This window comes from Tauraco erythrolophus, chromosome 15, assembly GCF_009769465.1.
Source record: "Tauraco erythrolophus isolate bTauEry1 chromosome 15, bTauEry1.pri, whole genome shotgun sequence".
Classification (NCBI taxonomy): Eukaryota; Metazoa; Chordata; class Aves; order Musophagiformes; family Musophagidae; genus Tauraco; species Tauraco erythrolophus.
In genome coordinates, this window is record NC_141479.1 from 21,809,829 (window position 1) to 21,833,708 (window position 23,880).

A 23,880-nucleotide genomic window follows, 5' to 3' on the forward strand; every position below is an offset into this window, starting at 1 on the left:
GGGCCAGCGCGGAGGGGCGGTGTCTACGGGCAGGCGGCACTGCGCATGCGTAAAGGGAGGGCGCCGGCTGCGCGGCGCATGCGCGGGGCCGGCATGGCGGAGGGGGGCTCGGCCGAGGGGGAGCTGGAGCCGCTGAGGCTGCGGCGGCTGCGGGGCGAGGGCTTCTTCGAGGTGCCGGCGGCCGACAGGGTGAGGGCTCCGGGGGTGCGTGGGCGAGCGGAGGGGTCTCGAAGGGGAGGAGGGGCCTGGAGTTGTCAGGCCCCAGGCTGGGACCTCAAAGATCACCCAGTGCCAGCCCCCTGCCATGGGCAGGGGCACCCTCCACTGCACTAGGTTGGCCAAAGCCCCATCCAGCCTGGCCTGGAACACTGCCAGGGATGGGGCAGCCACAGCTTCTCGGGGCAACCTGTGCCAGTGCCTCACCACCCTCAGAGGGAAGAATTTCTTCCTTAGATCCCATCGAAATCTCCCCTCTGAAAACCAGAGGGCTGCCCCTCTGGTGTGACCTGGCTCTTTGGTTCCAGCTGGGAAGATGCCGGAGCGTGAAAGAGTTCGAGAAGCTGAACCGGATCGGAGAGGGCACCTACGGCATAGTGTGTAAGTGCGGCGCCCGCTGCCCTCTCTGAGCCTGGGTCAGAGCTGGTTCCTGGGCGGAAGGAGGGGCTGCAGCCCATCTGCCTGCGTCCTGGCAGCGGGAGCACGTGGGGCTTGGGGGTGCTGTGGGGGAGATGGAGACTGGGAAGCAGCTCGCCATCGCGGGGGTCCTGCTGGCTCCCAACAAAACCAGTTTGTTCTGTGGTGCTGAGCGCATGGCCTGTGCTGCTCTTCCAGACCGGGCCCGGGACACCGTGACGGATGAGACCGTGGCACTGAAGAAGGTGCGGATGGACAACGAGAAGGATGGTAACGGAGGAGCGGGGCAGCTGTGGCTGGGGCAGCTCCGGTGGCGGGTGGGGGCGTCCCCGGCCCCTGCTCAGGGCAGTCGTGCCGCATGGTGGCCACTCTCCGCAGGAATGCCCATCAGCAGCCTGCGGGAGATCACTCTGCTCCTGCAGCTCCGGCACCCCAACATCGTGGAGCTGAAGGAGGTGGTGGTAGGGAACCACCTGGAGAGGTGAGAGTTCCCCCTCCGCCCCCCTGCCCCTCAGACCCTTCTGGGTGCCCTGAGCTGCCTCTCATGGCACAGACCTGTGCTGGGACACTGGAGAGGTGGCCCAGGCGAGGCTCCTGATGTGTGTCTTGTCTCTGACAGTATTTTCCTGGTGATGGGCTACTGCGAGCAGGACCTAGCCAGCCTCCTCGAGAACATGCAGACGCCTTTTTCAGAGGCTCAGGTAAAAGTTGGGCTAAGCTTTGGGTACGTCACCCCTGAGAGGGTGCTGCCACTCCAGCCAGAGCACAGACTCCCCAGACTTTGTGATCCCTGGACCTTGTACTGGGCTTCAGCAGGGTCGGGGAGCACTGGGTGAGCTGGGATTCCTGGGGAGCACGGGCTTAGCTGGCCCTCAGAGAATGCTCCAGGGACTTCCCAGGCTGGGATTTGGGCTGGAGCCAACTGGAAGGGAAACAGAGCTGGGAGAAAATATGCCCCAGCCAGCCTGTGAGCTAGTTGTGGGAGGACCTGGGACACCCAGGGGTGTTTAACCTCCGGGGGTTTGCCTGGTTGCTGCTGCTCTCGCAGAGGTGGGTGCTCTTGTCCTGTCTGCAGGTGAAGTGCATCATCCTGCAAGTCCTCAAGGGCCTGCAGTACCTTCATGAGAACTACATCATCCACAGGTGGGAGCAGCAGGACGGATGCAGTGGGAAGGGGGGTGCGGGGAGAAGGGGCCGACGGGGGGAGCCTGCTGCGCCCTCAGACCGCAGCATCGCCTTTCCCTCCCACACCATGTCCTGGGAGCGAGAACAGCTCCGAGTGGGGGGTTGGTGGGAACCAGTGGCTCCGTGTGGGAGTGCTGGAAGAGCAGGGAGGCCACTGAGTGATGAAACACGTTTCCCGTGACGGCGCAGCTGCGTGTGATCCCTGGGAAGCGCAGGCACGGCGGGAGCTGTGCCTGACGGACGGTGCTGACCCCACGCTGTGTTCCCTGGCAGGGATCTGAAGGTGTCCAACCTGCTCATGACCGACAAAGGCTGCGTGAAGATAGGTGAGCCCCCGGCAGGTGCCAGTCCGGCTCCCGCCGCAGATGTGCCCACCGCTCTCCCTCTGCTCCGTGGCACGGTCGGAGCGAGGAGCTTGCCTCCCCCCGACCCCGAGTCTCTCTTGCAGCCGATTTCGGACTGGCACGTACCTACGGGATGCCACCAAAGCCGATGACCCCCAAGGTCGTCACGCTCTGGTGAGCGGTTGGCGCGGGGGGCTGCGCTGGCGCAGGGTGAGCCGGGCGAGTCCTCGCAGTGTGGCAAGGGCCTCCTTAGCGCCAGTTCCGCCACGGTCCCCTCGGGACGGTGTTGTGCCCCATGCAGGTACCGGGCACCCGAGCTGCTGCTGGGGATGACGACCCAGACCACCAGCATCGACATGTGGTAAGGGAAGGGCAGGAGGGGGCCCAGGTGGGCCTGGGGGGCTGCAGACTCATAGGGAGGGGGTCAACGGAGGGGCTTTTCCTGCCCCTGCTGACTCTTGCACGTCACCTGCTCCGCAGGGCTGTGGGCTGCATCCTGGCCGAGCTGCTGGCCCACAAGCCGCTGCTGCCGGGCACCTCTGAGATCCACCAGATCGACCTCATCGTGCAGCTCCTGGGGACGCCCAATGAAAACATCTGGCCGGTGAGAGCAGTGCCCCGGTTGCCACCTGCCCTGCCTGCTGTGCCTGCCTCAGCCTCATGCTCCGTGTCCCCCAGGGCTTCTCCAAGCTGCCCCTGGTGAGTCAGTACACCCTGCGGAAGCAGCCCTACAACAACCTCAAGCACAAGTTCCCCTGGTTGTCGGAGGCCGGGCTGCGGCTGCTCAACTTCCTCTTCATGTACGACCCCAAGAAGCGGTAAGAGCCCTCGGCAGCTCTGCGCGGGCAGGACCCAGGGTGGGCAGGGGAGGGAGAAACCTGCCCGTGGATGGGGCTGCCTGCATCATGCCATCCCCGAGCTGGGGCCAGGTCAGTGCCCTTCAGAGAGGGGGGTTCCCCGCAGGGCGACAGCAAAAGACTGCCTGGAGAGCTCCTACTTCAAGGAGAAGCCCCTCCGTGAGTAAACCCCCTTCCCCCACGGGGCAGGACTGCGGCGCCCCGAGCCCCTCTGACCCCCCTCTCTGCCCCGCAGCCTGCGAGCCAGAGCTCATGCCCACCTTCCCCCACCACCGCAACAAGCGGGCAGCCGGCGCCAGCACGGGGCCGGAGAGCCAGGCAAAGCGCAGCAAGCCCTGAGCCCTGTCCCGCAGGAGGAGGGATGGCGCGCGCCAGCCGGGATGGCTCTCCTCGGCGGAACGGTGCCAGTACCGCGGGCTCCATCCCCTTGGGAAAGCTCCCAGCTTCAGTGCCCCTCCCCGCACTGGCGCAGGGACAGCCGGGCTGCGGCGGGGGAAGCGCTGTGACCCACCCCCCCGGACATGTCTCCTGCCCCAGAGCTGGGCAAGCTCCAGTCTGGGGCTGGGCAAACGCAGCACTGGGGGCAGGAGAGGAGAGACGGGGCCCCCCAGGGCTCCACAGGGAGAGGCCGGGGCACTGGTGGGGCCAGCCCAGTCCCATGGGGGCCGGGGGCCAGTGCTGGCTGCGTGGGGTAATGCCAACTTTGCCAACAATAAAAGCACCTGCCAGCAAAGCGGTGGGAGTGAATGGCCTCGTCCCTGGGCTCCAGTCGGGCTGGCAGAACATGCCATGCATCCAGGCCCTGGGGCTGAGGGCACCCCTGGGCTATGCCTCCCAAAACCGGCCTCAAGCAGGCTCCATCCCTGTTCTCCTGGGAGGCGAGAGCTGCTCCCACAGGGTGACATCGTGCCCGATGGCACCGCAGGCCATGTCCCTTCCCCTGGAGCGGGCACACATGGGCCACAGCTCCCCCCACCCCCCTGGCAGGGCAGGAGGAGACCACCACGCTGCGAGGCAGCCGCGCTTTACTGAGATGCACCGAGCTGTTTACAGGGGGAGCACCGGGGCCGGAGCAGGGGCCCGTCCTCCCGCAGCCCAGCAGGCTCCTACCACGCCGGGGGCGAAGCAGAGCGTGGCACGGGCCATGCTACCTCCTGGCAGGGCAAATCCAGTGTCCTGGGGCTGAGCGCTGGCTGTCCCCATCCCCTTCCAGGCGCAAGGGGATGGGTGCAGCCAGCGGCAGCACCCCAGGGTGCTAGGACCAGGGCCCGGAGCCGTCGGCCAGCAGCATGTCCACCTCTGTGCGCTGCAGCCAGAGCCGCCGCTGCCGCTCGCTGCGCAGCTCCTGCCCGCGGTGGCGGCTGCGGCACGCCTGCCCGGCTGCGCAGGCGCTGGCGTGGAGCTGCTGGCAGGTGGTGCAGCAGTAGGAGGGCAGCGTGCCCCGGCGCAGGCAGGAGTGCAGCTGGTAGCAGGGTGGCAGCTCGGGGGCATCCTGGGGGGTGGCGGGGGACAAAGCCTGGGGCTCTCCCAGCACCTGGGGTCTTCTGCTCCCCGCGGCTAGGGCGGGGAGCGGGCTTCCAGCCCCACCGAGCTCCTGCTCCGGGAAGAGGCGAGAGGAGGAAGAGGCGTCTGGGTTGGAGTTGCCCGTGGAGGGCACCAGCTCCTGCCCAAGCTCGCCATCTCCACAGCAGTCCCAGCCCCTCTTGGGCATGTCCCAAGTGCCCTGTGGGCTGCCAGGGTCCCTCCATGGCCCCGGGGCGACTGTGTCCTCTTCCCCCATGTCCTCGGGACCAGGCGGCGGCTCCTGGTAGAGATCCACGCCGTCACCGCAGTCGGCGGCCGCCTCTCGCCGTGGCCCCAGGTGCCGCAGCATCTCCACGCAAGCGTCCGCGTGCCCGGCCAGCCGGCGTGCCTCCAGCAGCTCCTCGGCGCGCAGCCGGCGCGGCCGCAGCCGCAGCACCACCTCCGCCAGGATCTCGCACTCCAGCCGGCAGGCGAGGAAGCCACAGGCGGCGGCGACCAGCTGGGGTCCAGGGGGCAGCTGGGCGATGGCCAGGCAGTGCCGGTCACGCCGTTCGTAGCCCAGTTGGCCGAAGCTCCGCACCAAGTCGGCTTCGGGGAGCGCCGGGCGCAGCGAGTGCACGTACGCGCCGGAGAAGGTCTGCAACGAGAACCGGGGCGCGGCTGGAGGTGCCCCGCAGCCCACGCCCCCGGTGCGTCCCCCCGGCGCGGGCAGAGCCGCGGGTGCCCACCTGGATGGTGCCAAACTCCTTGCGCCAGGGGAAGAGGTAGAGGTTGACGGCTGCCCGCTCCAGCAGCTGGAAGGCACCGGCCAGGCTCCGCAGCGCCGGTCCCGCGTCGGGGCGGCCCCGCAGCCCGCGGGCCACCAGCCCGGGGCCGTCCGCCTGCAGGGCCGCCAGCAGCGCCGGCTCCCGCCGCAGCCGCTGCCGCAGCCGCTCGGTGAAGGACGGGTCGGAGCAGGGCCCGGCGCGGCCCCCACGGAACTCCCGCTCCAGGCAGCGCCGGTACTGCTCCCGGGGCGGCTCCCGGTACTGCTCCCGGGGCGGCTCCCGGTACTGCTCCCGGGGCGGCTCCCGGTGCTCCAGCCCGTACTCCTGCCGCAGCGCCGAGCCCGCGCACATCCTGGGGGTGCAGCAGCGTGAGCCCCCTGCCCCGGTGCCCCCCGCCGCCCCGGCCCCGCGCTCCGCACGGGTTCCTCTTCCGCTTCCCGCGCCACGCCCACCGCGGTAGTGACGTCGCCGAAAGGGGCGGGGAGACCCGCGGGACCCCCCCCCCCTCCCGGCCCCGGGACACCCCCCGCCTCCGGCACGGCCCCCGGGGGGCTCGGCCGGTCCCACCCCACCGGGACCCCCCCAACACACCCAGGGGCCACGGGGCCGGGGGCAGCACCCACCTGTGCCCCGGGGGGGGCGCGGGGAGAGGGTCCCCCGGTGCCACCCGCTCACTGCAGGGACTCCACGTAGGACAGGGCGCTCTGCAGGGACGTCAGGCAGTACCCCTCCTCCCCGATCAGGTACCTGCACCGCACCGGCACCGTCAGCACACCGCCGCGGCCGCCACTCCCACCCGCCTCCCCACGGTGCCCCCCGCGTGGCCCAGCAGCCCCCCCGGGCACCTACCCCTCGTGGATGAACTCCTCCAGGGCGGCGCACTCGGACAGCAGCTGGGGCAGCCCCGTCCGCAGCACCACGTAGGACAGGATGGGCAGCAGGTCGTCCGCCCCGCTGCCGCCAACGGGAACCGTCAGCCACGCCGGCAACAGCGACCGGTGGGCCCGCCGCCAACGGGGACCGCCACCCCCATCAGCCCTGGCTGCCCTCCGTGCCCCCCATACTCACATGGCGGCGGAGGCAGGGGTCCGGCCGTCCCGGGCACCGCAGTACTCCTCAGCACACTCGCAGATGCCGCGCAGGGCTCGCACTGCGGCACAGAGCGGGCATTGAAGGTCACCCACCGCCCTTCCGGACTGCCGCCCCTCCAGCCCGGACCCCCCCAGCCCCGCACCGATGCACTCCAGCTTCCTGCGGGGACAGGTCTCCAGCGGAATGAGGCGCAGGTCCTCAATGGCGGAGCCGTACGCGGGGCAGCCGGGGGCCGGGGGGAAGAGCCGGGAGGACAGCCCCATGTCAGCGGGGCTGGCATGCCGGTGCCGCTCCATGCTCCGGGCCAGGGCCGCTTCGCGGCGCCGGTGCACACTCCTGCGGGCAGAGAGGCGAGGGGCTGCTGGGGAGGGGCCGGGGGGTGGCGGGGGTCCCGGTCCAGCCCCAGGGCCGCGGTACCTGTAGAGGGCCATCAGCGGAGCCCAGAGTGGGGGGAAGAAGGCCTCCTCCAGGCAGGCCAGGCACTGGTCCTTGCCAGCGGCGGTGCCCAGCCCCTCGAAGGCCAGCAGCGTCAGGGCCAGCAGCCTGTCTGGGAAGGGCCGAGTTACGCAGCGCGTTCAGCGGGCGCCCATGGGACCCGCCGTCCTCCCCACCCCGCACCCAGCGTCCGCCCCGGCTAAAACAACGGGGTGCAGAGGGGCCCCCTCCTCCCCCAGAGACCCAGCGGCTGAGGACAGCCCCTGCCCGGCCCCCGCGGGCTCCCTGACCCCGGCAGCCATCCCTCACCGATGGCGTTGTGGATGTCCCGCACGATGCCCTTTAGCTGCTCCGGCAGCGCCGGCTCCTGCCCGGGGTCGGCCGGGGGCTCCCCAGGGGTCCAGCCCTCAGGCGACGCCAGGAAGCGCTCCAGGTCCTCGAAGGAGCTCTCCCGGGGGGTCTGGGGGGCTGCCGCCGGCCCTGGCCACCCACCCTCCATCCCTGGGGCGCCGGGGTCACCGTCGGCAAGGGGCGTGCTGGAGAGGCTGTGCCGCAGCCCGGCTGGGCCATGCTCGGGCACCGAGAACATGCAGTGGAGGCTGCGGGAGGCTCGGAGCCGGCGGCCCCCCGGCTCGGTGGGCAGCGAGCCCCCCATGTCCAGCGAGAGGAAAGAGAGGCCGGTGGGGGAGGCGGGGGTGGCATCGGCGGCGCTCCGGCTGATGGCCGGGTACAGGCGGGCGTACACCGCGCACTGCAGCTGGCGCAGGAGCTGGGCGATGGGGTGCTCGGGGAAGCTGGAAGCAGAGGGAGGGGGTGGGCAGGGGGCACCAGGACGCACCCGTGGCCCCCTCGCTCCGAGCAGGGCCCTTCCCCACCCTGGCGCTACCTGAGGAGGCAGGAGAAGAGCCCCGACACCACGGAGAGGTCCGCCGGGCTCCGCTTCAGCCTGGCCTTCCACTGCCGCGGCCAGTCCTGGGTAGCGCCCGGTGCCGGTCAGTGGGGACAGCATGGCACCCAGCCCCACAGCATGGCGTCCTGCCCCACAGCACGGCACCCTGCCCCATGGCACGAGGGCGCAGCACAGCACCCTGCCCCAGCAGCACCCAGGGGTGTCGAAGCCTCTTGCCCCACTCTTGCCCCACAGCACGCATCCTGCACCCATGGCACGGTCCTCCGTCCCTGCGGCACCCATGGCAGCAGCCTCCGGCGCGTACTCACGTGATCCTGCTCGTATTCGAGGATGGCGGCGTAGAGGGCTCTCTGCTCCTGCTCCTCGGGGGTGAGGGCCACGCTGCTGGAGAACCTCCTGGGGAGCAATGGCTGTGGGTGAAGGTGCCCGCCAGGGTGGCCCCCGTGCCCCTGGGGTCCCTGACACGATGCCCCGGCCCCCTCACCTGTTGGCAGCCTCCTGCAGCCGCAGCCGCCGCTCCTCCATTTTCCGCTGCAGCTGGGGCACGGCAGAGTTAAGGCTCCGGAGACCCCGCACCACCCCAGCACTGCTCCCCCACCGCCCTGGCACAACCCACTGCCCAGCACAGCCACTGCAGCCAGGGGGATGGGATCAGCCCTTCTCCCACCTCCATCCCAGCGACCGGCCGGTGGCAGGACAGGACCAGGGCCCCAACAGCTCACGTGGGATTGGTGCAGGGACAGGGCACAAGCACCTGGGCAGCGCGTGGCACTGTGCCGGAGCCCGGTCCGGCCATGGAGCTGGCACTCAGGGCTCTCCCCCGCTGGAAAGGATACGGTCTCCTCCCGGGCCTTGGCGATCACCAGGTTCTCCATCATCTGCCGCTGCAGGGACAGCGTCTGTGAAGCGGGCGGGGTGTTGGGGATGCCCGTCCAAAGCCCGTGGCCACCGGCACAGCAGGGATGGAGCAGAGGGTCCCCAGGCACCATAGGAACCCTCTCCCCTCCCACCCGGGGGGCTCCCCACTTGCCAGGGAGGTCTTCTGCAGGGCCTGGCTGGGGTTCAGCCGCGCCACCCGCGCCTCGTAGGCAGCCTTCAGCTTCTGGTTCTGCAGAGATGCCTCCTCCAGCGGCGTCAGCTCCCTGCCGGGAACCAGCCCTCAGCACCCGCCGCCGGGCACGGTGACAAGACCCAGGGCCCCTTCCCTGCCGTGCCCGCCGTGCCCGAGCCCACGTACTTCCGCGCGCTCTGCGCCTCGGCGATCCGCAGCTTCTGGAACATCTCCGGCGGCAGAAAGGGAGAGAGCTTCCCCCCCTCGTCCGAGAAGACCCGGCGGTGCCTGGGGAGGGGAGCAGGGCCCCCACCTCGCTCCGGCACGGCCGGTTTCGCCCGGGCTTTCCCTGGGGAAGGAAGGACAGGTCAGCCTGGCCCCCGGGCGGGGGTCCGGCCCCCCGAAGCAGGACATCCCCCCCGACCCCTCGCTCACCCAGGGCCGCTGCGATGGACTTGACTCTCTCCAGGCACTGCTCCGCGAGCTTCAGCATCTTCGGGGTGTCGGGGGTGACCCCCTCGCTCCCGTCTGCGGGGAGAGGAGGGGCATTAGGGTCACCCGCACGGCGCCCACCCCCGTGCCCGCCGGCCCCGTGCCGCGGCCGGGGAGCGGGCACGGGGGGCCGGGGGTCCTGCCCTACCTGTCCCCGCCGCCTCCTCCTGCAGGGCCCGGGCGATAAGGGCGATGCTCTTCAGGTACTCGGCGTACGCCTCCTGCCAGAGACGGGGGGCTGAGCTGCGGCCCACCCGGGCACCACCGGCCCCGACGGCGGGAGGTGCCCGGGGGACGCCGCAGCCCCGGTGAGACCCTCTGGGCCCTGCCGGGGGGGCGGGAGCAGGCCCTTCCCCGGGGATGTCGGGGCTCCGGGGGGGCCCGCGGACCCCCAGACCCCGCCGCCTGCGCGGGGAGGGGGGACCTCGGGGTACTCCACGGCCTCGGCGCGCCCCGGTGCCCCCAGGGCCGGCGGGACCCGAAGGGGAGGCCGGGCCCGGGGGTGCGGCGGGAGGCCCGGGGGTCCCGTCCCGCCCCGCTCCGCGCTCACCCGCGGCCGCCCGGCGCTGTCCATCTCCAGGGCGCCGCTCGCCGCCCTCATGGCGCTCTGCAGGGCCCGGCCCGGCCCGGCCCCCCCGGGCCCGTCGCCGCCCGCCGCGGCCATGGCGGCCGCCGCCCGGAACGGCGCGATCGGGCGGCGGCGCCGGCGGAGCGCGGCGGGGCCGGACCGGCGGCGGGGTCCTCCGGCCGGCAGGGGGCGCCGCGCCGGGCGGGGCGGGCCGGGCCGGGCCCGCGGCGGCGGCGGCGGCGATGAAGCGCGATCGGCGCGGCCGGTTCCTGGCGGCCGCGGGCGGCCCCGGCGCGACGCCCCCCGAGCCCCGGCGGCGCCCCGGCACGGCGGCCCGCGGGACCGAGGCGGCGGCGCGGCCCGAGCCCGCCGCGGGGTGGGACCCGGTGGCCGCCGCCTGGACACCGCCCGCCGCGCTCGGCGGGGCCCCGGAGGCAGGTGAGGCGCCGGGGGGGGTCGGGCCGGGGGTCGGGGCCGCAGCCCCCGGGGGGCGGCGGGCAGCTCCGGCCCCGCCGCCGGCCCCGGGCAGCGCTGGGGCGGGAGGGGAGCGGGGTCGCGGCTCGCAGCACCGGCCCCGGCGGCTCTCGGGTGCGGCGTCCCGGAGCCGCTGTCCGCCGTTCCCGCCGCCTGACCGCTCCTCCCGGGGAGGGGAACGGAGCGGCTGCCGGGGGGCACCGGCGGGTCGGGGCGTCCCGCCCCGGGAGCCGCTCCTGGCGCGCGCCCCGCCGCACGCAGCTCCCCGGGGACCGGTCATCCACCGGGACGGGCTGCGGGTGGGTGCGAGGGTCCCCGGTACGGCCGGGTCCCGCTGCCGCCTCTCCGCCACCCCGGCGGGGCTCGCCCCGCCGCCGGGCAGCAGACCCACCGGCAGGCGATGGGGGCGGCGGATCCGCTCACCGCCGAAGCGCGGAGGCTCCCGGTGTCGGTGCACGGCGAGGGGAGGAGGGCTTCGGCAGCACAAAGAGGGGCACCCCCGGGGGGAGAGCGGACGGGAACGGAGCCTCCCCGCCGGCCCGGGGGGCTCTGCCGTTGTCCGGCCCCGGTTTGGCGGCGGCTGACAGCCGAACGCGCCGCCGCCGCCGTGGCTGGGGACGGGAGATAAGTTCGCTCATCAAACGGTTCAGCGTTGGGCGACCGAGGACGAACCGACGAGGGCGGACGAAGCGCTGGCACGGCAGCAACGCCCGCGCTGCCCCGGGACGGCACCGGGACCCGGCACGTACCGTCCCTCCCGCCCTGCCTGGGGGCGGCTCCCACCCCTCCGAAATGCGCCGTCCCCACCGGTGTCCGGGGGGAGCGGGACCCCGAATGGCTCCGAAGGCCGTTCCTGATGGCTGGGCAGCTCGCGGGGGGCTGCGTGCGGGGCCCTGCGTCCTCCCCATCCGCAAGGCGAAGGGTTTGGAGTGCAGCTGTGGCACATCAGGGCCGGGAAGAGGCTGCGGGGGATTTTTCCCCGCGCTGGCAGGCGGTCAGGGCGCAGCGGAGGGATGGAGCCGTGCTCTGCAGGACAGGGATGCCGTGGGACGGGGAGGGAGGTGGCCGGGCGGGAGACTCTGCGTCCTGCCCCGGTGCTCCAAGTTGGCCTCGCTCCCTGCTCGGGAGCTGCAGCAGCTCCACGTGCCCGGCACCCTGCCCCGCTCCGGGCTGCGGGGCACCGTCAGGGTGGCACGTCTCAGAGGGGCTGCGAGAGCTGGGGTGGCCGAGGGACGCGACCGCCGGCTGTAAATACTTCGGAGATGAACGCTGGGGGTTGGCAAAAGCACAGACGCGTGCGAGCGAGCCCCGGGAACGCCGCAGCTGGGCGGAGGTTCCTCCGCTGGGGCAGAAGGGCCGATTTTAGGGTCAGTTGGTTGTGGTGTGGTGCCCCGATCTGCAGGAGGGGGTCACGGGGAGGGTCTGGCTCTTCCCGCTCGGCTTTCCTGTGCTTGTGCTGAAGGCAGAGCTTCGGATGCGGTCTGCTGACTTGAACCAAAGGAAGGGGAATGTCTTCCAGCACGCCGGTGCCTTCGGGCCGTAGCCGACTGCCGTACTCTCGCGCAGGCACCCAGCAGCTGTATTCAATCCTTCTCTGGCAGGAATCGGCAGAGCCCTGAGCACCGGGTATTGTCGCCTCTGCCACGGGAAGTTCTCCTCCAGGAGCCTGCGCAATGCCTTCGGGAAGGTGCCTGTGATGGGGGAGAACTCGGAGAAGCAGCGCCGCGTGGATCAAGTCTTCTTCACCGACTTCCAGCGGCTGGTCGGCGTGGCGGTGCGGCAGGACCCCGCGCTCCCCCAGTTCGTCTGCAAGAAATGCCATGCCCAGTTCTACAAATGCCGCAGCGTCCTCAGGACGTTCATCCAGAGGGTGAACGCGTCTCCCACGGGCCACGTGAAGTCGAAAGGAAAGTATGTCGCGTTTCTTTCTTCCCGGGAGCGGTAGATCGCCGTGTGTTGACGCGTGGTCCCTCCGTAACCCCTGAGACCCCACCGTGCCGTTCTGGCTTTTGCAGGAGCGGCACGGCCCAGGCGCAGCCGGGCATGGAAGGAGGTGCCTCCTGTCTGGGTGAGTGCCTGCTCTCGGAGCTGTTTTCCTTTTTCTCTCTGTGATACCATCAATGAAGGGCTGGGTTTTGTGGGTGCTGAGGAACGACCGCCTGGCAGGGCAGTTCCTGCGTCCCTTGGTGCAGCTGTGCCCCGCTCTGGCTGGTTACGGTTTCCCCTTTGCCCTCCGCCGCGAGCTCGCCCCTCTGATCCTCACCGGCACCGACCTCCTCGAGCTGAGCTGAACGGGCACAGGCTCGCGTCAGGAGGGCGAAGAGCAGGCAGAGCGGGTTTGGGTGGCAGTGCCAGGCCTGTCCCAACCACTGTCAGACACTGGGAGCAATTGGAAATACAGCTTCAGCTGTAAAATTAAGGATGCTGGCAGTTGATGGGACCGCTCCTGCCCCAGTCTGTCTGGCTGCAGCACCTTCAGGGTGGCTCCTAGCTGCCCTCCCTTCTGACACAGGGGTCCAGTGCAGCCTTGGGGGGAGCGGGTCCGCAGCCCTGTCCCCTCCCTGGGGGGGAGTGGGACCCTCCCCAACCCTCCCTGTGGCTGCTGTGCCCTTTGCTGGCCCAGGGCGCTGACTGTGCACGTGCCGCCTCTCCCCCCTGGCAGTCGACCTGATCACCTCCAGCCCGCAGTGCCTGCACAGCCTGGTGACGTGGACGCACACGCATGCCGGGAGCTGCCCCTCGGTGCCCAGCCTGCGGAGCGTGCTCTCCTCCGAGTACTGCGGCATCATCCGCGCCGTCTGGGGCTGCGGGGACGGGCACGACTACGTCATGGATACGGATTCGGACTGTAGCACGGTGCTTGTCGACAACGCCGTGTCTGTCAAACGGGAGTGGAACAAGAGCACGGCGCAGCACTTGACTGACAACGGGGCAGGGGCAGACAATGCCGAGGCTGTTTCCGCTCCCAAACCCCAGCATGCTCCAGTAAGGACAACTCCTTGCCAGCAGCCTGCAAACAAAGGGACCACATCGGTGCCGCTGGACGTGGAGAACGAGCCGCCGCAGAACAGGGATTCATCTCACTCGCAAACGGGCAGCACGGCCCCCTGGCAGGAGAAAGCCCTCCCGCAGCCCGCGTCGCCACTGAGCAATGCCACAGGTAAGGGATTTGCCTTCCAATCTCCCTCCAGGCGTCTGGGGAAGGAGCTGGAGAGCTGGCCCAGGGAGCGATGGTGGGGCTGGGCCCCCTCCTCGGAGAGACTGCGGCTCCTCACGGAGGACGCAGACCCCGGCTGGGAAGTGCAGGTTGCCCGGAGAATCGCCTCTGATCGGAGACGCTGAGCCTTGCAGGAGGAAAGTGGGGAACAGGGGTTCAGCCGACCACGTCGCGCGAAAGGAGCCGGTCTCCTCGCCCGGTGCGCTCCTTCCCTCTCTGAGAGACAGGCTGAGACTTGGCCGCTCCTGGCTGGCAAGACCCTGCTGCCTGGCTGTTGCCGGGGCACGTGTGCCCGTCGAGCGGTGCAGAACGGTCGCTGGTTCTCCAGCACCACGTTTGCCAGATGTTTCTGCACAAACCCTGTCCGCATGCCGGCAAGGGGGGTTCCCACGCCCTGCTCCGGCTGCAGGCGATGCCCGACAGCGGGAGCCCCGTCCGTCCGCAAAGGAGAGCTGCCGGGTGGGCTGCTCGTGGGCTTACTGCTGAGCCCCCCCAAACGGCACTTCTAGAAGAGAGGGATTAACACCAGTTTTGAGGTACAGAAGTCAGGCTGTGTTTAGCTCTGACAGCCATGGGAGATGTTTGCTGCTGGGAAGAGGAACGGCAGCTGGGACTCATCAGGGACGAGTGTCTCAGTTACAGAGTAGGTGGCACGGGGGGAACCAAAAGATGCTTGTGGGAACTCCGGGGTGAAGGCTCTCCTGTTCCTGAGGTGCAGGGAGAACAATCTCCCAGCACACGAGACACGGAGTTTGGTTTAAGTAATCATTAACTTGTCGCGGAGCATGTATTTTCACGCGCTACGGGCCGCCACGAGTGAACCCGGAGCGGTCGGTTCCTCCTCAGCAGCCGTCTCCACGGGCACATCTTTTGCTGCTTTTCCTCGTAACGCACCGTGTTCTCCTTCATTCCCTAGGACAGTTGAGTGGGAAGCAGGTTCTGTCTGCAACGTCGGATGAGCGGGTAAAAGACGAGTTCAGTGACCTTTCTGAGGGGTGAGAGAAGAGTGGGTTTAAAATAGCCTAAATGTTGTCTTTGCGAGTATGAAATGACCCGCCTCGGAGAGCTCTTTCTCCACCAGTGACCCGTTCCTGGAGACCCCTCGGAGCCGGCGTCGTGGCACTGAACCCCCCTCCTCACCACCTCCGCTGCAGGGCGAGGGTGGCACCGCGGCGTGTGTTTGCACACACGTGTGCTCCCTGCGTTTGCTGGCTGCTTCCAGCAAACCTGGTCCCGTTTCGTCCCCCTCTCTCTGCTCCGGGGGAGGAACCGTGCAGGGGGTGGCGGGGGCTGGCTCGGTGCCGGGTCCAGCTGCTCCAGCCCCTCAGTTTCCCTTCGTGGCTGCTCCAGGCTGCAGCTCTGGGACGGCCGTCGGTGCGGCAGCGCAGGCGAGGGGTGACACTTGGAGAAGTTTGCTCACGGGGAGAGGGGGGAAACGGGAAGCAGGAGCAGGAGGGACAGTGGCAGTTGGGTAGTGTCTGTGATCAAAGATTTGGCTAAATCCTTCAAACGTAGGTATTTCAAGCAAGGCTTGTAAATAACTGATAATTGAGTCGGGTCATTCCGAGCCTAACTGACCAAATGACGGAGTGCAGACTTATTTCAGCGTGTCAGCTAAATCTGCCAGCTGTCACGTTAAAAGTGCCACAACACTTCATTGCCTGTTTCCTGGCTTCAGAATTAATTGCTGCTTGTATAGCTTAGGACTTAAAAGGAAAAAAAAAAACCCAAAACCGAAGTGGCCGCTACATACGAGGAAACACAGAATGACCTGCAGCTTAATTAACCTGCGCCAGACAATTATGTTACATTCTTGCTCTACAAAATGACTTTTCCCAGCACAGAAAGCGGTGGCAACATCCCTCAACAATAAATAGGTCTTTTTCAGTAACAGCCCTTTTTTTTTGTTCCCCTGACCGTGGCTCGATTCTCCTTGCAGAGATCCAGTCCTAAAAGGACCTGACTTTGCCGTTTGCTGCGTTCACGGGGGCTGGATGTGCTTGGGGAGATGGCGGGGGAGGAGAACACGTGGAGCCCCGGGTGCTGCGGGGGAGAGGGATGCACTTGGGAACGAAGAGCAGGTATCGCTGCTGCTGCAGACGCTGGTGCCGAGCCGGTAAAGGGCATCTCCTCTCCCGCAGGGACTTTCTGAGCGACGACGAAATCGAGAAGAGAAACGTGCCATCTTCTGATGACTCCTTCGAGCCTTACCCTGAAAAGAAGTAAGAGGTTTACTGCGTGGGTAGCAGAGCTCCCTGCGGATGAGCGGGAGGGCCGGTGCCCACCTGCTTGTGCCAGGCTGCGGTCCGCTGGGCCGACACCACCGCTTTCCTTTACGGCCTCAGTTCCCTGCGTGTCCCTGCCCGGAGGTCGTGGCACTGCCCCAGCACCTGTGTTTCCCTGAGCTGCCCATCAGGCTGAAGATGGGCCGTGTTCCTCTTCCCTGGGCCCAGCACTAATTACAGCAGCTTTGCTCATGTGTACTTGACGCACGGCTGCTCCTGCTTTGCCAGGTCAAACATCAGGCTGAGCTGTCAGACCAGGCGTAACGCTCGGGCACGATTCGGTGGGAGGGCTAAAACCAACATCAAGTGTTAACCCACTGTCCTTCTTCCTTCTTCCAGGGTTTCTAGCAAGAAAAGCGACAGCAAAGAAACAAAAAAGGCAGAAGAGCCCAAAATAAGGAAGAAGCCGGGGCCTAAGCCAGGCTGGAAAAAAAAAATCAAATGCGAAAGGTAATAAGGAGCAGGCGGTGGCTGGGCAGCACCGCCGCGCTCGGCACGCCGGCTGACGGCAGGTCTCTGTTTGCAGGGAGGAGCTGCCAACCATCTACAAGTGTCCTTACCAGGGATGCACGGCTGTCTACAGGGGGGCGGATGGCATGAAGGTACGTCCAAGGTTTGCTCCTGTCTCCAGCCCGTAGCTTTGAGTGTTACAGAGCAGTTTTCCTACGAGGAGGGGATCCAGGACAGGTTCAATTCACCACCCAGCTCCGCAGGAGGTGGCAAGCCACTAAACGAAGCTGTTGGAGGCCTTTTTCCGTGCTCCCAAAAGCAACAGGAGCAGCTCTGCGCGCTCCTCCCGGTCTGGAAGCCTGCCGCTGGCTCGGCAGCAGCCCTTGGAACAAGCTCCGCTGTGTCCTGTCAAAGCCCCCGTTGCCAGGCACAGACTTGGAGTCTCTGGTTTTTCGGTGAAGCGGCGCTGATGCGTGAGCCTGCCAAGACAGGGGGCATCTCGTTTACTGGGGGATCTGGGTTTTTCACTGGGGAAAATGCAGCCCAGCTGTTAGCTCTGTCCTGTCTTTACAGAAACACATCAAAGAGCATCACGAAGAGGTTCGGGAGAGGCCCTGTCCTCATCCTGGCTGCAACAAGGTGTTCATGATCGACCGGTACCTGCAGCGCCACGTGAAGCTCATTCACACAGGTGTGTCCCACAGGCTCTGCTCACACAAACGCCCCGCGGTTCGTTGCACGAGGCTTGTGCGAGGCCACGCAGGGTGCGTAGCGGCGTGCCTTGCCTGTGAACCTGGAACACGCCAGCGCCAGGGGGCTGTGAGGCAGCGGGAGGAACTCAGGCTCCACCAGTAAGCGTGGGCAGCCGCGTGCGTGCGTTTCGTGTCGTAGGAAACGGGCAGAAGCGATGACTCTGTCCCTTTTTCCGTTGCAGAGGTACGTAATTATATCTGTGATGAATGCGGGCAGACCTTTAAGCAACGCAAACACCTCTCGGTCCATCAGATGCGGCACTCGGGAGCAAAGCCCCTGCAGTAAGTGCACACCACCCATCCCTTTGTAGCTAAAACCGGAGACAGGAGGGGTAGGGGAGTTCCGCCGAGCTCTCGCAGTCGCTGTCCTCGGCGCAGAGCGGTTCTGTGATACGAACCCTGCCTGCAGCTGGCAGCGTCCTGGCCGAATCGCTTGAAATGTCCATCCACAACGCCTGCCCCAGCTCCAGAGCTTCCCGCTGCTGAGCGAGTCTTACTCCTCCTCCTGTTCCTGTCGCCCTTTGGTGAATGCTCCGCGGCCAGCGATGAGCTGCAGGCCTGAGGAGGAGGAGAATTGCGGTGGATGAGTGGGGTAGTTGTAGGAGCAAGCAGCGCTCAGGCCATGGTCATCTTCTCATTGAGAGTGCTGAGGTACTGGAACAGGTTGCCCAGAGAAGTCGTGGATGCCCCATCCCTGGAGGTGTTCAAGGCCAGGTTGGATGAGGTTTTGGGCAACCTGGTGTAGTGGAGGATTTCCCTGCCCATTTCAGGGGGGTTGGAACTAGATGATCTTTGAGGTCCCTTCCAACCCTAACCATTCTATGATTCTATGATTCTCGTGGGTGTATTTGGAGAGCGAACGCCGCCGCCGCGGCGCTGAGCCCCCGTTTTGCCTTGCAGGTGCGAAATCTGTGGTTTCCAGTGCAGGCAGCGAGCATCGCTCAAGTACCACATGACCAAACACAAAGCCGAGGCAGAGCTGGAGTTTGCCTGCGACCAGTGTGGGAAGCGCTTCGAGAAGGCCCATAACCTTAACGTCCACATGTCCATGGTGCACCCGCTGATCCAGGTTCAGGACAAAGCCAAGCCACTGGACCCAGAGCCCATTTTCCTCCTAAACACTTCAGGGACTTCAGAAAGCCAGGTGGTAAAATCAGAAGTGATTGCAGAGCAGGAGCCCACCTGAGGGGGACAGGGGTGCTTTCCCAGTCCAGCCCTGTAGAAACCATACGGCAGAGTGGAGATTTTTAATCTACGTTTTAGGCTCCCAAAGAACTCAGTGGAATTAGCTTCAGCTTGCTCAGAAGAAAAAAAAAAAAAAAAAAAGCTTGTTATCATGCTGTGATTCTCCATGCTCACGTCGATTCAGCAGTGTTGTACTAAAAGTCTGTCTAATCCGAGGGGAACGGGTGTTGGGCAGCACCCCTCCGTGGTCCCCCTTCTCCCCACGCACTCAGTTGTAGAACCAGAGCTGGCCACAGCCGTCCCCTGCCTGTACAAGCAGAAGTGCCCTCCGAGGGCTGTAAGGGTACATAGGACAGCGGAGCAACTTTAAGCAGACATTTTCTTTTAAAAAAAGAAAAAGAAAAAAAATAATTAATGATTTCCAAAGCAAGTCTAAACTGAAATTTGTAACCTACTTTTTATTGTAACAAAAGCTTCATGGTTATGCTTGTAATAAATTATTTACAAAGTAACTTGAAAGAAAGGTAGGATGGTGTCTGTCCCGCCAGCCGCAGGCGGGGTGCGTGGCTCAGCTCGCTGCTGCCCTGCGGGTCGCTCAGAACAGGACCAGCTCCTCGTCCAGCTCCATGGCCGCAGCAGGCTTGGAGAAGTGCAGGAGGGTGGCTCCCAGCTCGGGGTCGAGTTCTTCACACGTGGCCAGTAGCTGGGGAAGGGGGCAAGCAGCTGGTGTTAGACCTGCTCAGAGTTACAGCAACACGATCGTTTAGGTGCTTCCAAGCAACGTGCAGGGAGAGGAGAAGCTGGTGCTGACTCTCACAGAAAGAACATGCTCTCCTGGCTGATAACATGGTGCTTGTGGGAAACGTCAACACCTGCCACGTGCTTGATGGTTCCCCCCAAGACCAAGCATTAAGCAAGCAGCAGGAGCAAGACTTGCTGAGAAGGATGGAGCCTGCAGCCGGGAGAGGGAGGATGTGGCTATAGCGGTGGCTGGGCAGCAGGTGTCCTCCACCGCTCCCTAACGCCTCGCGGAAACGCAGTGTGTGGCACAGGGTAAGCAGGCAGCACCAGTGCAGGATCAGTGCCCGAGAAAGGCTGCACAGGTAGAGCAGCACTCCCAGAAGAAGAAATAAAGAAAAAAAAAAATCTCAACGCACCGGTTGTATGTTTCCAAAGCTTTGGGCAGGGCATCGTGGGATCGCATCAAGCAGGAACCGCCGGGCCGTGGAGATCATCTCCAAGGGATCCCCCTGGAGAACATGGAGAAGAGACATGGCCAATCAAAGCCAAGTGCAACGTTACCTTCAGCTCGGCCTTCAAAAGCGAAACAGGAACCGCTACCCTGTACCCAGGGGCTACTCACAGGTTACACGGGTCACTTCAGCGGTGACCACATCGACCCTGTGGTCTGCACAAGCAAGGCAGCAGCAGGACAGCAGCACTGGCAGCTTCTCAGCCCCACGGTGTGAGCAAGCTGCCTGCCTGCAAAGGCAGCCCCACAACCTGCCTCTGCTTTGTGCAGGAAGGTGGGAACGAGGGATGCTGCAAGTGGCAGGGGAAGGGATAAAGAACAGGATTCACAGAGAAAAGAAAGATGGAGCTTCACTCACGTGCTCTGTGGGGTCTGGGCTTTCCCCTGCTTGATCAGACTGTGGCAGGTCTTTCCCTTCCACGAAGAGCCGAAGCAGCTGGGTGTACAAATGGAGCGCCGCGGCGAGGAAGGTCGGCTCTCTGGTGAGCAGCTCTTGGCGAAAGCAAGGGGTGAGGCTAGAGGAGGTCACACACCGCGTCTGGTTAGCTCTGCATCCGTGGTCGACTCAAACACAGAAGGACACAAGGCAAACACAGCTGGTGCTGCTGTCCCTTTTACGAGTCCCGTTGCGTGCAGGGCTGCCCCCCTGCCAGGAGCAGGAAGGCAGCCAGGGACACTCTTGTTTAGAGCACAAAACTGAAGGGAAGCTTCTAGCAAAAGATACAGGGCTCCTTAAATAGCAACCCTGCCCTGACCAAGCATTCTCTCCTGCACAGCTAAGGTGAGAGCTCACCTACAGCCCAGCAGCACGGTTACCTCCGTGCCAGCTGCCGTACGTGCAAACCCTCAGCCACAGCCTCCCTCCCCAGCACCTCCCCTCTGAGCCCAGCACGACGTTACCTGTAGAACGCAACAGGCAAGAGCCGGGTGTGACGGTCCGAGGCTGCGCTGCGCAGGACGTGGTATTTTACAGGGTCTGCAATAGCCAGAGAGCAGCACTAAGCATCTCCAGTGGTGCTCGTGCCACCTTGCGTCCTTCTACTGTGCTGCTGTTTTCGTCCAGCCCACAATAAACAGTAGTGCTTGGGTGCGGGGACCCCTGAGAGAAGGACACTGTCTCCTCTGGGGCTTCCTCTACCAGAGGGGACAATACTCAGTTTCAGTTGTTCCTGATCACCAGCTGGGTCACCATACTGCAGGGCAGAAGCAGGATGTTCCCAACTTTTACTCAAGGAAGTATTTTTCGTGCTGTTTACAAAGGCCCATCAGTTCCTTCTCAGATACACTCACACTGAACCACTTTCCAGCCCTCGGTGCAGGACTCGCTCACCTTTCTCTGCAGAATGGAAAAGAAGTGGCCAGGACGTGCCCCTCTCTTCCAGGCATTGCAAGATCTCCAGGGACCATTCCAGAGATGTCTGAAAATCCACTCCTTCCTGGGTGTCAGAAAGGACAGGTCTAGTTTGAGGCTTTAGTCGCATCAGAGCGGAAAGGAACCCCTTGTAAGAGACTGTGCACGTGAAGTGCTCTATGAAAGGATCTGTTTGCTCAAGATATTTCTTTCCTCAGTGACACTTCCCCCAGACTCTCCCAAAGACAGACTATGAGACCCAATGATTATCTTTAACTTCAGTCTGGTCCCAGATCCAATCCGTTGGGTGACTACACAAACAGCCGTGCTTCACAGCTGAGACGACAGCAAAGGGACAGAAACAAGCACCCGCAGGCAGGAGGATGCTCAGGGCAGACAGCTGCGGAAGAAACTTGTCATCTTTGCTCCTTCATTTAAAAGCACTAAATTGTTTAGAAACTGGTGTTCCTTCTCGCCGGGGACCCCTTCTCCTGGGAAATACCACTATGTTTCCAGCCTGAGGAGAAGCGTCATCTAAGAAACATGAAACACTACACAAGAGCTACGAGAGAGATGAGGTTCCTGCACCACCTGGGAGGTGCAAAGTCTGAACAAGGAACTGAAAAGATTAAGTCATTCAGGAAGAGAAATAAAAGCCGCCCTTGTGAAAGGGGAGATAACGTCAGTTAGAGGAAAACACAAGTTTAATCTGATAGGAACAGAAGGGCTTTCAGCAGGCTGCGTCTGGGATGTTGCTGATCCCTTCCTTCTGGCAGAACAAGCTACCAGCCTTCACGGTGCCAGTACAAAGCACTTCTAGGCAGCAAACCAAGTGGATCAGGCACATTCAGTGTCATGAGAATTCCCTCAGGGCTGAGTTTACCTTTGGTGCTATTTTTGCTGAGACGAGATCCATGAGTGAGAAGAACAGCAGAGAAACAAGAAGCTGCAAGGAAAAGAGAATGCCTGTTAGTTACATCTGCGGTGGTGACTCGGAACTCGCGCTTTCCAGTCAGGATACAGCATTTCACAAAGTATGTTCCCAGGATGGACCTGGACGAAAAAGTGCTGCTGTTCCTTCCAGGTGAAGGCAGTGTGTTTGAAGACGACAGACTGACATCGTGCATTGCTTCTAAGGGTAAATTCCACACTAAATTCACTGTTCTCGAAGCAAGGCTTGCTGCAGTCAGCAGGTCAGACAACAGAAGACAACTTCTCCCAAGTACAGGGATAATGGAGTGAGCTACCACAGGAATAAGCCTGGAGGAGAGCTAATGTGGGCCCACAGCCAGCATGTCACCAGCAGGTGCTGTGCAGCTGCCCATCTCAGCAAGTGCACCATCATCCTGCCCTGACGTATGCTTGTTACCCTTTTTCTGGATCCATACCACATCCCTTCCTGGCGTCCTCCTCCTATCTCAAGGCAGACCTTTGAGGTGGAAGCTGTATTCCACATGTATCAACTCAGCAGCACCGGTCTGTGACTAGCAGCTTTTGGCTCCAGACCAGTATAAACAGTGGAGGAGTCAATCCTGTAGCAAGAGGAGCTGCTACCGTAACTGCTGCCCGGAGCGATAAAACTTCAGAGTAAATAGGAAGGCACAGGCTCCGCTTCAACACCATTTACCTGGGAATGTGTCAGTACAGGGACACTCCCCGTACCGAGCTCTGGACCTGGCTATTCCCTGGAAGATCACGGAGAGGACTGCTGGGCAGCAGCCCGGCTTCCTCCTCAGAGCACTTGAGGGAATTCCCATGCACAGAGGGCACTGAGCATGGCAAAACGGAGGAGGCACTTCCTGGAACAGACTTGGGAAAACTCTCAGGAAATCTGTCCCTGGGATTCCCAGCACTTATTCCCAGAGCCCTGAAAACACCTGCACTCCTGTCTCACAAACTTTCTGCATCTCCTTAACCTTCCAGCCAAGTTGCCCGAGCTAAAACCCACAAGGACTGCTCCTTTGTCAGAGGGAGAGGTGATCCTGGCACGCCACGGATTGAGCTCTCAATCTCTGCAGTGCTCTCCCCAGCTTCAGTTTTTAAAAATAGTCCTCCCTGACTTCACAGAGGAGCCAGCATGAGTTAAAAGTTGAAGTTTGGAACAACTTTGCCTCTAGGATAAGCATTTAGCAACTGGTAATTTACGGCTACGTTTTATCAACTAGCCAGCAGCAAGATTTCACAACAGTGTTTAACCAGGGATACAGCAGTATCTCAGGACAACCATTTCTCAGTTAAAGACATTCTCCTCCTAGTTTTCAAGCGTAGGGAACCTCAGACATTTAAATTGTGTCCAGTCTTGCCTGCTCTGCGCCAGTCCCCAGCCTCTCCAGTGCGTTCCTCTCTCGTCCGCATGGTGACTGCTGCTGCACAGTACAATGGAGGAAGGCAGCCGAAATCCAAGGAGGGTCAGAGAGAGGGAAAATCACTCCTGAAGCAAGGAAGCTAAGAAATAAAACCAGCATGTCATGGTTTTGGAGGAAAAAAAAAGAAAAGAAAAAAAAAGAAATCACAGCTGTGAACTAGAAGGAAATCGGGGCCTTGGGCAAGGGGTGTAAGTTAGTGATTGGGACCAAAAAGGAAAAAAATTATTCTTCTCTCCAGTTTTTTCCCCCTGCAGTTGGATGCTACATGGAGACAGTTTTAAAAAAAAAGTCTAGAAACAGAGAGCAGCATTCCCAAATCTCTTTAATGACAGGTTGGGCAGGTAGTTAACTGTACACCCTTCTCCAGAAGCGTGTGATTATTACCTGCAATAACCTGCAAGGAGATTCTTCTACTAAATTCCCAGCTTTTGGAGAAAAGCTGCAGGACGCTGAACAGACAGCGTAAGGGCAGGTAAAGAAGGAAGCATACAGCAGAGAAGCAGTCAATAGCTTCAGGAGACCAGAGGTTCACCCAATCCAGGGAGCAAAGGGTGCAGCAGCTTGAGCGAATGACTCAACACTGTGCCAAAGGCTCTGCCTTCCAGTCTCCTCTAAAAGGATCCTCTTTTCCTTATGGTGAAACACTCTGACCCATATCACACAGAAGGCCAGACTAAGTAATTGTAATGA

The 23,880-nt window shown here is 63.7% G+C and overlaps 5 protein-coding genes across 7 annotated transcripts in view; 2 read left to right on the top strand and 3 right to left on the bottom strand.

The window, feature by feature from the left end:
* Positions 1-93: 93 nt before the first annotated feature.
* CDK10 (cyclin dependent kinase 10) lies at positions 94-3,382 on the top strand. 2 transcript variants are annotated; one of them, XM_086620744.1, is made up of 13 exons: positions 94-189; positions 525-597; positions 832-903; positions 1,012-1,114; positions 1,253-1,334; positions 1,709-1,776; positions 2,092-2,144; positions 2,267-2,336; positions 2,464-2,523; positions 2,643-2,766; positions 2,841-2,980; positions 3,126-3,178; positions 3,255-3,382. In XM_086620744.1, the coding sequence occupies exons 1-13, from the start codon at positions 94-96 to the stop codon at positions 3,356-3,358; spliced, it is 1,098 nt and encodes a 365-aa protein (XP_086476870.1). In that variant the 3' UTR covers positions 3,359-3,382. The 2 variants fall into 2 exon arrangements, with proteins under 2 accessions (XP_086476870.1, XP_086476871.1); XM_086620745.1 differs by lacking the exons at positions 94-189; positions 525-597 and having other exon boundaries at positions 853-903; positions 2,841-2,962.
* An 892-nt stretch (positions 3,383-4,274) lies between these two features.
* SPATA2L (spermatogenesis associated 2 like) lies at positions 4,275-5,661 on the bottom strand. Its single transcript, XM_086621194.1, has 2 exons — positions 5,272-5,661; positions 4,275-5,180 (listed from the first exon to the last, which is right to left on the bottom strand). The coding sequence occupies exons 1-2, from the start codon at positions 5,659-5,661 to the stop codon at positions 4,275-4,277; spliced, it is 1,296 nt and encodes a 431-aa protein (XP_086477320.1).
* Positions 5,662-5,981: 320 nt separating this feature from the next.
* Positions 5,982-9,954, bottom strand: VPS9D1 (VPS9 domain containing 1). Of its 2 annotated transcripts, none has more exons than XM_086621027.1 (15): positions 9,841-9,954; positions 9,439-9,511; positions 9,234-9,326; positions 8,985-9,147; positions 8,778-8,889; positions 8,584-8,646; positions 8,232-8,284; positions 8,056-8,143; positions 7,724-7,809; positions 7,147-7,631; positions 6,820-6,949; positions 6,545-6,738; positions 6,379-6,460; positions 6,160-6,264; positions 5,982-6,057 (listed from the first exon to the last, which is right to left on the bottom strand). In XM_086621027.1, the coding sequence occupies exons 1-15, from the start codon at positions 9,952-9,954 to the stop codon at positions 5,982-5,984; spliced, it is 1,917 nt and encodes a 638-aa protein (XP_086477153.1). The 2 variants fall into 2 exon arrangements, with proteins under 2 accessions (XP_086477153.1, XP_086477154.1); XM_086621028.1 differs by having other exon boundaries at positions 8,778-8,892; positions 9,841-9,891.
* A 146-nt stretch (positions 9,955-10,100) lies between these two features.
* On the top strand, positions 10,101-18,687 carry ZNF276 (zinc finger protein 276). Its single transcript, XM_086620895.1, has 11 exons — positions 10,101-10,296; positions 11,934-12,243; positions 12,348-12,400; positions 12,995-13,492; positions 14,466-14,544; positions 15,691-15,771; positions 16,174-16,284; positions 16,361-16,436; positions 16,858-16,975; positions 17,219-17,318; positions 17,937-18,687. The coding sequence occupies exons 1-11, from the start codon at positions 10,101-10,103 to the stop codon at positions 18,220-18,222; spliced, it is 1,908 nt and encodes a 635-aa protein (XP_086477021.1). The 3' UTR covers positions 18,223-18,687.
* A 129-nt stretch (positions 18,688-18,816) lies between these two features.
* Positions 18,817-23,880, bottom strand: part of FANCA (FA complementation group A) — a 35,639-nt gene continuing 30,575 nt past the window's right edge. Inside the window, exons 37-43 of the mRNA XM_086620961.1 lie at positions 23,128-23,269; positions 21,708-21,770; positions 20,804-20,909; positions 20,374-20,449; positions 19,832-19,988; positions 19,379-19,471; positions 18,817-18,924 (exon numbers count right to left, since the gene is read on the bottom strand). Of these exons, the coding sequence (XP_086477087.1) occupies positions 18,817-18,924; positions 19,379-19,471; positions 19,832-19,988; positions 20,374-20,449; positions 20,804-20,909; positions 21,708-21,770; positions 23,128-23,269 (745 nt within the window). The remainder of the gene's footprint in view (positions 18,925-19,378; positions 19,472-19,831; positions 19,989-20,373; positions 20,450-20,803; positions 20,910-21,707; positions 21,771-23,127; positions 23,270-23,880) is intronic.

Coding starts and splice junctions, on each gene's coding strand:
- CDK10 (XM_086620744.1), top strand. CDS start 94: ATGGCGGAGGGGGGCTCGGCCGAGGGGGAGCTGGAGCCGCTGAGGCTG. Junction 598..831: donor GGGCACCTACGGCATAGTGT/GTAAGTGCGGCG, acceptor CTGCTCTTCCAG/ACCGGGCCCGGGACACCGTG. Junction 2,145..2,266: donor CAAAGGCTGCGTGAAGATAG/GTGAGCCCCCGG, acceptor TCTCTCTTGCAG/CCGATTTCGGACTGGCACGT.
- SPATA2L (XM_086621194.1), bottom strand. CDS start 5,661: ATGTGCGCGGGCTCGGCGCTGCGGCAGGAGTACGGGCTGGAGCACCGG. Junction 5,181..5,271: donor AGGAGTTTGGCACCATCCAG/GTGGGCACCCGC, acceptor TTCTCGTTGCAG/ACCTTCTCCGGCGCGTACGT.
- VPS9D1 (XM_086621027.1), bottom strand. CDS start 9,954: ATGGCCGCGGCGGGCGGCGACGGGCCCGGGGGGGCCGGGCCGGGCCGG. Junction 8,890..8,984: donor GAGGCGCAGAGCGCGCGGAA/GTACGTGGGCTC, acceptor GGTTCCCGGCAG/GGAGCTGACGCCGCTGGAGG. Junction 6,950..7,146: donor GGACATCCACAACGCCATCG/GTGAGGGATGGC, acceptor GGCCCTTCCCAG/ACAGGCTGCTGGCCCTGACG.
- ZNF276 (XM_086620895.1), top strand. CDS start 10,101: ATGAAGCGCGATCGGCGCGGCCGGTTCCTGGCGGCCGCGGGCGGCCCC. Junction 16,285..16,360: donor AAAAAAATCAAATGCGAAAG/GTAATAAGGAGC, acceptor CTCTGTTTGCAG/GGAGGAGCTGCCAACCATCT. Junction 16,976..17,218: donor CGTGAAGCTCATTCACACAG/GTGTGTCCCACA, acceptor TTTCCGTTGCAG/AGGTACGTAATTATATCTGT.